Source organism: Trachymyrmex cornetzi, unplaced genomic scaffold (assembly GCF_001594075.2).
Source record: "Trachymyrmex cornetzi isolate Tcor2-1 unplaced genomic scaffold, Tcor1.1 scaffold385, whole genome shotgun sequence".
Taxonomy (NCBI): domain Eukaryota; kingdom Metazoa; phylum Arthropoda; class Insecta; order Hymenoptera; family Formicidae; genus Trachymyrmex; species Trachymyrmex cornetzi.
The window spans coordinates 212,490-225,281 of NW_017298586.1; the positions used below are offsets into that span (position 1 = coordinate 212,490).

The window sequence follows — 12,792 nt, forward strand, 5'->3', positions numbered from 1 at the left end:
TTATTTTGGGACCAAATTGTGCATGCAACATGACTTTTATATTGTTCCACAATGGTGTTTTTTCATATAATATTTATCTTAATTATTTTGAATTAATGAATACCAGCGTGTTATTTCATTTCTATGTAATCTCATCAAATATTAATAATATGAAACTGTCATCATGAAATTAACCCTTACCGTACTAATATGGGTAACTAGTGACCCAGCGATTCCTGTTCGTGTAAGTTTCTTTGAGTCTTTCGGTAATTATAAATTATACTACATTTTATTATTTTCCAAAATAAAGAGTCAATATTTATTCTAGAAAGTTGGAAGTATGTTGGTGAATTTTTAGAGATTCTTTTTATTATTTTGAAGAGGCGAAAAAACGAAGAGATTTGAAGTGACCCTTGATGGTATAGATGAGGTACCAAATTGTAGATGGTATGGTAAGGGTTAAGAATGGTTACAATAGGAAGTATACCGTTGGCAATGATCACAAGCGTGCGATTAGCTCAGCGTAAATGTATTAGGCTTGCCGTTCTAGGGATCGTAGATTCAAATCTTACCGGCACCGGCGATGCGATGCGTTTTTCAATAATTAATTGTAGTTAATAAGACGGAATATAAGTGTATGCGAAACAGTAAAAATATAAATTAAACTGGAAAAATAAAAAGAATATATATATACATAATAACAAAAGAATTATTTTTTTCATTAAGATATAACCATAATTTTCTTATCACAAGTAAATATGATATTTAATTCAAGCAAAGAGATTCTTCTATTATTAAAAGGATTGCAATCTTAAAGCCAACCTGTCATGGGTAAATGAAATTCTTCTACTTTGGAGAGTATCCTCTCGAGATCATATATAAATAGAAAATCCTCATTAATACGGAACCGCTAAACGGCAGAATATTTTTTTTTGGGTGATATTATCCAATTGTCGGAAGCAAGAAAGCTCTCAACGACACGTTTGCACGCTCAATGACTGCTAATCGAGCCTTGATGATTATTGCATTTCAGCTTCAGCACATTGCTCGTTCTTATGGTGTCCAAAAAAAGTGTTCCTTTACAAGAGTAACAACGATAATAAGGATTGTCCTTGCTACAGAGTAGGCTGGAACGTAGGGAGAGTGCGGCAGAACAGATCGATGTTTATGGCGCCTGCTTGCCGCAGCCTCCGCAGTCCGGAGCCGCTTGGATAACTCTGTAACGGTTACACCAATCTGTAAACTGGTGGGACCAGCAACTTTTTCACAATAGCTGCGCCTGGCACTTTTCACTTAGTAAAGTGCGCGTCTAGCATTTCTCATTAATATCCAGCGGCTATTAGCTCGCATACGTAATGAGTAGTATTGTTAGATTTGTAGCAACAATGTTCTCACAATAGCTGCACACATGGTAGATTTATTTGAACAGTCAGTAGTCCGATAAATTTGATTAATTATGTATGGCTATTTTGCAGAACTGATAAACTAAAATTGTACTGAACTAAACTAGAACTATAATTTTGAACACAGTAAACATAAACTCTAGTAATACCGGAGATCTACAAAATCATTTTGATAGTAAAATTTATGATGATATTTATATTATTCTCTCCTTTGTACAGTTACTAAATGATTAAGTTTCTAAAATACAAAAATGATCGTTGAAGATTAATGATACAACGTAGCTTCAAACATTGTTCAAGCAACTTTAATTATTGTTTGATTGAATCAAGAAAGTCAATTTAACTAAAGTTAAACAAATAAGAAATTTCACGCAATAAACCAAAGTTAGAAGTTAATTAAATTAATCGTTGCGAAAGATTACTTAAATCGGCTACTTTGAGTATCGAAAATTTTTTCAAAGATTTATTTTTGTAATTAAGTGCTAGAGAGTCTCTCTCACTCACTCACTCACTCACTCACTCACTCACTCACTCACTCACTCTCTCTCTCTCTCTCTCTCTCTCTCTCTCTCTCTCTCTCTAGACGTAATTTTCAATACTTATTGACAGAAGTAGCAAGGCTTTCTCCCGTCTGGCGGCACTTACATTAGTTAAATCCTCAGAATTTTCCTTCTTTACAATCCCTGCTTTACAATCCGACTTAATGAAAAACTAACAATATTCATTAAAGTAATTAGGTACGTAGGAAACAAAAAGTCAAATAATTATCTAGATTATATTTAAAATAATATAAAAATGCATATTAAAAAAAAATGTCATTTTTCAAGCTTGATATATTACATCCACCTTAACCGCAACCTAATCAAGTTAAATATAATTATATTTGTTAATTTCGACGACAAATACAACACGTATTGAAGTAACTTTATTTTCGTTTGTCGACGACTCTTCGAAGAAAGCGATACAAGATTTGCTAACGAGCTTTGCCGGTTAAACAAGACAATAGTTTACTAATGTTGAAGCACGAAGCCGAGTAAACAAGACGTCGCAATTAAAGCTGCATTAGTAAGCCATGCGTGTAACTTAATGATGGGTGACAAATGAAGCATGTTCTATCTTAATTCATTTCGAGAGCTTTAATATTATTCAAAACAGAAAAGAAGCTATACATATATAATCTGTGTTGTATACAGTTTATATTTCGTTCATGGTATATTAAACTGTTTTTTAATTCTTTTTATCTATATTTTCTTTTAAATTAATTAATTTTTACTTAATTTCAATTTAATCCATCATTATAATATTTTTTAAAATTAGATCCGTCATTTTCTGCTTTACGATTTTTACAACAATTTTTGTTTAGTACAGATATCATCTCCAAGGATTGATTGTAACAAACAAAAGAAAATTCAGAGACGTTACACATATTTTTTATATGGTAAAGTTGAGTTTTGCTTGATATATAATACAAAGACTGTACATAATTCAGTATAAATATTTTTTTCCCTTAGCAAAATATAGAAGCATGTTTGAAATATTGAAAGGCACACAGATTTACTTGGCTGATTAAAAATACCAAGGAGTACGTCGTATTTTCGCGTTTGCAGGACTGCAATGTTATAAAATATTACGAAATCTAGTTTCCTTACGGAAACTGCTCGCTAATACAAAATATAACGAAAAGAAAAGTCCTACAATTTAGTTTTTAATACATGTGGCTTTTCAAGATAAATAACATTTGTCCAATGTGTGGTTAACTCAATAATAGCTTGTTTATTTCGAACATTCCGTGTTAGTGAAAAAATCCCACGGATGAGATACTGCTTGAATAGAGCTTATGAAAAGGTAAAATGCGGAGAATACACGATAGTGCGACTTAAATAAATCGTGAACACGAAGACTAACAAAGTACTAGCTATTACGTATGCACTCTGCTACGAAACTTTAACAAAAACAGTACGAGAAAGTGATACGCTGTATTGTCATAAAATCGATTTTTTATTGCAATGGTATTATATCCTTGTGAAATTTATCGTGGGTGAAATAGAGACCAATATATTCGACAGTCATAATAAAGTGCCGTTCAGTGTCGCCTAGGAAATATATTCGAGGGTAAGTATTGTTTTGATCACTATGGAAGCACTAAAAACTAGTTATTAATACCGATGAACATGCAGCTCTTTCTTTCTTGTATAACATTTATCATTAAAATTATAATATACATAATATAAAAAATATACAGAAGATATTTAATGCTTTAATTGCAAAATTGATGGATTTCGTTTCAACACGGAAAAAACAGCTGTACTAAGGTATCTCAAAAGTAGCTAGATATAAATTTAAAAATAATTTTATTGGATTGTCAAAATAATTATGTAAAACGCTCAAACTTATTGCTAATGTCAAAATTCTTTGCCGCATTACTCATTATGCTTGAGTTTTCTACATAATTCTTTTATTTAATAGTCCAATACAATAATCTTCAGATCTATTAAATTTTTAGATACTTCAACAAGATCATTTTTCCGTGAAGATAAGTATAAAATCTCTCAGAATACGCAGACTTGATAACACTTAGGTAGGTTTTATGGCACTCTATCTTCATAAAAATCGTTATTGCTACTCCGGAATAAAACATAATGTATCTAAGATAAGATCTGGCCTACATGTATAGCATCATATATGTATGCTAGATAAACACGTGAGAGTAATCAAATTGACAATGGATAAAAAAAATTATTAGTTACCAAAGGAATGTTAAAAATCAAGATAAAACATTAAACATTTTTTTGCTTCTAATTTAACTTCTAAATATGCAACAAACTCGGTGGAATATTTCAGAAACTTAGAGGTGTCATAATAAAAACCTGAACTATGCAGTCCAAGTGATTGTACGAGTTTTCACGAATCTAGTAGATTAATGGAACTCCGTGGAAAATTTCTATAACTTTAAAGGAAAAAAGTTCAGCTAGTAAAATGTCGGTTATAAAAATATCGTATTTATTTCCTCTGCAGAAACCAGTCAGTAAGTAATCTTCGTGCTGATATTTGTTTTCGCTTTCGTCGAAAAGAGTAATTAAAGCTTTACGCTTAGACTCTAGAAATTTTTAATTAACGTTTGCAGACATGATTTAATTAAGAAAAAATAGAATACCTTAACAGTAAAAATTGGCGTAACATTGCTGAAATACACGGACAATTTTTCAAATTTGTGATTCGTTATTGAAAACGAATTCGGGATCATTGTACATTGCGATGAACCAATAACTCATCTACAAATTGTGCGCAACTGTGCACCGCATGATTTTTATTTGAATTTTAAAACTGAAATGGAAATATTTCTGCACTAAAAAGGTCAGCAGCATAGAAAACTATGTCGTCAATTCCAATGTTAATTGGAAATGTATTCGCTGAGAGAGTACATCGCTAGTAATAATTGAGAATATTACATTACATTAATCACAATCAAATTATTGAAATGCTGATTTCGTTCATAAATCGATTACATGAGTTCTATATTTTAATTATTCGACACTATTTCGCACTTTCCGATGTATTAGCTCGATACTGTTATTTCTATTCATTCTATTCACATTTAATTAACTTTAATTAATTAACTAATTATCTCTCAAACCTAATCAGTTAACAGCTTTATAGGCAATTTCCTCTGTTACCACTTGCGCAATTGTTCATTATATTTTTTCCGAGAAAAGCGTACATGTAAAGATCATCAAGGACTAAATCCGATATGGGCAATTATCGCACGAATTTCCAGGACTTATACGTCGCATGTCACACACTCTAGAAGCTATATTTAAATGCGGGCAATTCATAGAAAATAAAGCTGAGTTTCAATAAATGGAACAAAAATAAATACCGTTACATCGATATTCATCTACGAACGTGACCGCAATGACATAGCGTATGACGTCTCGTCACATCTTCCAGTAGGTCTGTCATCTAAGATGAGTCAACAAATTTATGTGGATCAATTGAAGTTTCCAGGATTTATACTCTTCACATGCCACACGTTCTAGAATTTCTACATTTTAAATGCAAGCAATTCGTGGAAAATAAAGCTGTTTCAATAAAATGGAACGAAAATAAGTACCGTTACATTGCTATTCATCCTACCGACGTGACGGCAATGACATAACGTATGACGCTTCGTCATATCTTCCAGTAGGTCTGTCACCTAACATGAGTCAACAAATTTATGCGGATCAGCTGTGACGAGGCACACGTATCAGTAGCGACGAAAATAGATAGACAGAAAATCGATTGACTAAAGTTGCCTTGCGCTTCTCGCTACGATTGTCACTTCGAACGGCATTGTCCGCAAAGTGCCAACAATTGACCCGGTGGTAATTTCATCGAGACAATCATTGCTATCCAAGCTGAGAGAAATAAAATCTTTTATCGAATCGGATAATAGATTGATTCAGCTTCGAAGTAATTAGGTAAACCTTTTCACGATCTGTTAATTAATGTCTCGTTCAGTGTCTCATTTATTTTTTTCTGTGTAAAACGAATGGGAAGGAAATATTGGAATTCGTGCATTATGTCTTAAGAACGGCATATTATATGTTACGTGATCGTTGTGAAATGTCAAGGGACGCGTAAAGAGGTTAATGAGAATCCGCGACAACTCAATGAAATACCAACCAAATGTGCTCTTTGAAAAAACGTCGGGTTCCGTCTGACGTAATGACATAACGTGCGTATCACGAACGATGAGTCATTGAAATAAAATATACATCATTCCAAAACTCATTTCTTGCAAATTTGCATTTTACACATCGCTGAATTTATGCAATATTGTCCAACGGTAAAGAAAATTGATGCTGATATACTTAAACGAAATTGTGCGATACTGAGCGGTTCTCTTTAGAACTTGATGCGAATTTATGTGCTTTAACCACAGCTTCTTTACCATAGAAGTCTGAGGCTTTAACACAAGCAGAGAAGAACAAGAATAAAAGAAAAGCTATACGAAACTTTTTATGATCGCCTGTTGTATCATTAATGATATAATTTGTCTTCTTGATCAAAACTGAAAAAGGGAAAAAGAGATCCAAGTTTTTAAAAACTTATTGAGGCTTTCATCTTAAATATTCAAATTATATCAAATTGCATTTAGATTTTTAGATTCGTAATTTAAAAGCTGACAATAAATTCGATTTCTATGAGACCAAATTTGTCAATGAAATTGTTCTCAAGTCGAGCGATGACATATAAGAAGTTATAATTTGGGTATGGTAAAAGAATTCGGAATAAATATTACATCCACATATGCAAGGCTCCGCCTAAAAGTCAATCCCTCGAAAATTTTATTTCGCTATCCTAAGATTTTGCTTCAATAAAATCAACGACAAAGAGCAATTCGTGGAATGTTTTCGAGGTCAAAACAAGGGAATATGGTATATTTTCGGTGTGACGATCTGAGGAACTCTGAATATTTATAAATGCCGAGAAGATCGCAGCTGCCTGCGACTAGATTTATCTCCCTTGACATTTATCATAGCTAAGAGACTTGAGAAAAGAACGTTATTGACGTATAGTAAGCGCATGTGAGGTACCTGTGTACCTTGACGATCATAAGATTTCTTAAAGTCATAGCGTAACATCTGCAGAATTTTGGTTCCTAGCCAGATTGCTGACACGAACAAACTCGAATCAGATAACGCGAGCAACAGCATATTTAGTTTATACGGAAATATGGCATATTTAAAGTTTTACACATTTTTCAGTATACATTAATTACACATCACTTTTTATTTTATTTTAATTTTGACTATGTCAACTTTTAAATGAAAAACAAACTACCTATGTTACTCATACGTATATATGTAATATACCTACATATTCCACCTTTCTCCATTTTATTCTGCATAAATTTTTAATTTAATTTTCACGTCGCTTTATTTTTTAAATTGTGCATAAATTTTATGCGAATATTATACGCTGCGAGTTTATTTCTATATATTAAAAAATGGCAATTATTAGAAAACAAATTTAACAATAATTTATAACTTTTGGTACCAACTGTATATTTTTTTGGTAGAGAAATATAAATATAATTATAATTACTAACATTAATAAACATTAATAAAAATGGAGCTGTGCTTAAATTACTTTACTGTAATTATAAACACAAATATTAAAAACTTTCCTCGTATGTTTAATCAATGGTTTAAAAAAGATTTTGGATTAGAAAAAATATTGTCGCTTGCAATAGTAATTATGTACGTTTACTATTTTTATAAACAATAAAACAGATGTTATTGACTTGATAAGGCTTTAAATACTTTATGATTAATTCACACGAGTCTACAATATAGGATTTTGAATATTAATAAAACAGATCTCTCGAAAAACATCAGTGATACTAATTGTCACACTAAAATCAAAGGCACTGACGATGAGAAAAGTTGTCGATATTTGACCTATTTTAGTATTATAATTATGATTATTATTGTTGTGTAATGTTAATAATAATAATTATATTTATAGTTATATCAAAACATATATTTAATTAGCACTAAAAATTACTACAAAATATAGTTATTATTACTATAAATGATTACCATAATTTCACCATAATTTAACTATAATTCACCATAATTTAACTATAATTTATAATTATATCATAATATAGCTATTATGCTATATTATGATATAATTAAGCTAACCATATTTTGTATGATATTTAATAATAATTATATTTACAGTCATTTTCGATACTAAGTTATATTTTTTCACAGAATTATAAATATAATTATTATTACACGAACAAATGGTTTTGTTGAAGTATTTAAAAATTTAACTATATATATATATACATATATATATATACAGATGAAATTAATTTTGTTGAATTATCAAAATAATTACGTAGGATAATTACGTAGGACATTCAAACTGAATGCTTAGAATATCAAACATTTCTGCAGTATTGCTCATTACGTTTGTGTTTCATAATTATTTTTTACATAATTATTTTGATGGTAAATTATTCTGACGTATATATCTGTAGTTATATTAATTTTTAGATATTTCATCAGCAAAATTGTTTTTCCAAGTATATAACATGTATGATTATTACGCTACTATTATAATAATTATTATATCATGTCACAAATACCAAAAATTTTTCTCAGTATGTGTCATGATCACGTCTACTTTAAGCACAGTATGTTGACCTATATTTTTTCATCCTTTTCTTCTCATCCGTTTTAGCCGAGGTACTCGAGCTTCTCCCTGTGAACTTTAATCTGTACACTGTTAGAAATGTAACCACGAGCTTCCTTTACATGTAAATGAAGCTGGTGGTTATAAATGAAATTAAAAGTAATGAATGATTTAACTGAAAATTAAGTTACAATAGTAACTTAAATGTAATGAACGTGTACATTAAATTTATGAAAAATACATTAAATTTTATGTACATGTACATAAATGTATTTTTTAGTTACAAATACATTAAATTTAATGTAATGTCATGAAATTAAATTCAAATTAAATTCAATTATGTAACTTAAAAGTTAATGAAATTTAAGAACATTTCTAACAGTGTACGTACGAAATACATAGGAAATGGTGGAGCAGCAAAGCATTGCTAAGAGCCGAGTGAAATATTAGCGCAATGGTCGGTGCTAAAACGTGACGCTATTTGATTTACGAGCATAAGTGGTACCTGTATTTTTCGCGTGGAAAATGTTTCTCTTCCCATGGCGACGATGAACTCGGGATCGTTTAACGTGGCTTGGGCACTAACGGTTCGTTTTTTCATTCACCGAAGACGCATATGCCCGGGAAATTCATCGAAAATCGGTTCGGTTATCGAAATTGCAATGTCTACATCGAGAACAAGGGTATATTGCTCACCGCGAGCATCCTATTAATTGGACGTTCCTATCAAAGTCCACAGAGCAGAAATTGAATTTCCGTTATATACCAGCATTGAACGGGGAATAAAAAAAAATTACTGGATTACACAATTCTGTAGGAAAACAAACATGCGGTATTCTAAAGTATGTTGTGTGTTTGATAATAACAATCCATTTCTGTTTAATAATTTATCCTGAGTCTCGTTGAATTTATAAAAATTTTACATCATTAAAAGTTTTGATGAAGTATCTAAAAATTTAGTTAGATCTCAAATTATTTTATTGGAGTCAGCAAAAAATTATATATAGGATGTTCACAAACTGCTTATTAGAATGTTAAAACTATTTGCGTCGTTACTCATTATGCTTGAGTTTCCTACATAATTATTTTGATAGGCCAACACAATTACTTTCAGATCTATACCTAAATTTTTAGATACTTTAATAAAATTGTTCTTTCTGTCTAGGTCATGCAGCTGTTTATTTACTTTGAACGTCATATTTTTTGCATTTTGCTCGATGATAGTTTGCGAAGGCGGTTTATTTTAAGCTATAAAAAATGTTAAAAATCGATTGATGCATGCTAAATATAAATAACTATATAGATGCTGATTTAAAAGGCTGGATTGTATATTAACATGAAGTTGACATCTATATTAAAATTTAATATAAAGCAATGACGCGATATTTATATATATATATAATAATATAATATTCATATTATTATTCCACTTCTCTGGTTATTTCTCATATTCATCTTAACCATTTTTTAGTTTCATAAGTAATTATAAATATATTATTGTCGTTTTAATTGATCGTATTCGTCTTGTAAATACGTATATCTTATAATTCCTATAAACAAAATGTAAAAACATGAATATTAAGAATAAAATATAAATAATTGAAGTATATTTCTATATCGGAATTAAAATAACGAGAAATAAAAATTGCAGAAATATTTTCTCTAATTTCATTTTATAATTATATAACCCGTTATAATTATAATTTCTTTAATTACTAAGCGTTATGGTAATTAATGCTGTCATACTGCAGATGTGATCTGCACAGCGCGCACGCGGTGGACGTATACGCATCGGGATGTGTACATGATTTGCTTTTTATCTCTTAACCGCACGTTTGCGTGCAGTAATCAGAAGAATGATAACATTTTAATGTAAAATTTTTTTGCGTAAATTACTCATATATTTCTTGTAGGAACTAAGAACACACTAGCCAATTAACTTTAAGCAAATACATGACACAAAATGATTTGATTGTTTAATATTTATAATATTATCGATGTAAATACTTAGAAGCAGCTTTTTGTTATAATTTTTCTTAATAAGGAAAAGTAAACTATCAACTTACTTTTGTTCCTACATTCATAATTAATATGCACAAACGCAGTGGAATTAGTGCGAATTTCTTAAATAATTCTTTAAAAAAAAACCAGAAAAAGCATATATTATATTATTTTTTTTTAATTTATAGATACTAGATTTCTTAACAGTAGATATGACGTTAAAATTATAGAAATAATTTCCAATTTTTTTAATAACATGTATTACAAATGTTTTGCGTTAATTCTGCTGAGAATATGTATGTTTATATTAGCGTATCATTTTGTTTGTAATTATCAAATAATTTAAAGCGATCATGTGCATGTTCACGATAATAAATAATTAAGTAACAAATGTGTCTCTCGCTTTACATTATTCTCGAAATTATCAATTCTCGTCCTACGCGACAAATTACATTATAATATAAAGTCATCACACTAAAAAATATTCTAAATTTTACTAAATATTTGTCTAAATAGTATTAATTTAACATTTACTTACAGTAAATAAATTTTTACTAAATAAAAAAATAATTATGTCGAATTAATAATTCATGTACCAAATGAATACATTTAGTAAATATTCTACTATTATTCGAATAAATATTATATTTATTAAAATTTAGTACATTTTTCTCACAATGTAGCGGAGTCGAGTAACACACGCACGTACGTTTGATATCACGTATCGGAATTATAATTATACTTTACATCATTTTTAATCTGCGAGCACAGCAAAAAATTTCCGAAAAAAAAAAAAAAAACAAATAGAACATAGAAGAAAATACGATTTTTCCCAGAACACTTTATATCCGTTTCTACCAATGTAGTTTAATTTTAATCTTGGTTTAACTCTTCATCTTTTTTTTATATTCTAAGAATTAAAAATGGATGAAGAGTAATCAGAAACGATTAACTCCGTTCAAATCCGGTATCTCGTCTCTCTCTCTCTCTCGTTACCGGTTTTATTAACATTATAGGCTTTCCTGCAATTGAGTACTTAGTCGAGATAGAGAGGCGCGGTACCAAAGGTATCGCGTGCATTCGGAAGGCGCATGTGTGATAAAGACCCGCTAACGCTATTGTATGTACATTGTACACGCAAACGGCTCGAAGGTGGGACTCGTGCCGGGGCCGGGGCCAGGGTAACGCTTCGCATGGATGAGAGGTGGGAGAAGTAGGATCTCGGTCTCGGCGACCTCATATAACACGTTAACGCAGCTACCGCGAGTGCGAGTAGGATGGGGGCCATGAGGAGTAGACATCTGAGCCCCGCAATATCAATTAATTTGCCTAATCCGCACGCTTATGTATTCAAAATAAACCAATGCCCATCGGCTTTGAGATAACCAATGTATATCGCCGTTCTCTGTCACACGATCCCTTGTATAGCTCCACATATCCTCCGAATAAATACTCCCGACTACTCTGAGAGAAACAGGGGGAGAGGAAAGAGATTTTCATCGAGCGGAATTGCCAAAGGGCCACCGCAGGTCGCGCAGGGGTGCGTTCAGATTCCCACCCCGAGTGCTCTCCAGATATTATTTACCTTTATTTAACATATTAATAAACACAAGGATATAAAACGATACCTGGGTGGCACTCAGGTAAAAAAATGCGGGAATTTGAACGTAGTCCAGGTGTGATTCGCTCGTTTTACGTTGCCTGCGTTGTCAACGTGCACTCTCTCACCTTTCGGTACCGCCTCGTTGGGGCTAGGTAGGATGTGGCGGTCAGCACGCGGCTCATCTCGCACCACCTCACGACGAATATCGCCCGAAACGATACCGCTGCCATTTCGTCGCCGCTGTGAAAGAGCCGGGCGCACCGTCCGATCCGACGACGTTTCGACGCGCGGATCACTTGCTGTTCGCTCTTCCCTCGCGCACGAGTCGACAGGGACAACAAACTCCCGCCTGCCACCCGCGTCGCGCGGCTTGAGTGAACCGACAACCGGCTATGAGCGACTACCGCACTCGGCAGTTACCGTCCGCGGCGGGCAGACCCGGCAGACGATATCGCGACTCGCGCGCGCGGACCCCGAGACCCGAGACCACCCGAGACCCCGACCTTGCGGCGCGGCGGCCGACGACGTGCGACGTGACATGCGCACCGCGCCATACTCGACGCGCATTGGTCGAACTAGGTCGAACAGCGTTGACGCTGCTGTTAGCGGCATATT

The 12,792-nt window shown here is 32.4% G+C and overlaps 1 protein-coding gene across 1 annotated transcript in view; it reads right to left on the reverse strand.

Moving 5' to 3' along the window:
• Positions 1-12,602, reverse strand: part of MCU (mitochondrial calcium uniporter) — a 67,388-nt gene extending 54,786 nt beyond the window's left edge. Inside the window, exon 1 of the mRNA XM_018511718.1 lies at positions 12,303-12,602. Coding sequence (XP_018367220.1) covers positions 12,303-12,407 — 105 coding nt within the window. The 5' untranslated portion in view covers positions 12,408-12,602. The remainder of the gene's footprint in view (positions 1-12,302) is intronic.
• Between the last annotated feature and the right edge of the window lie 190 nt (positions 12,603-12,792).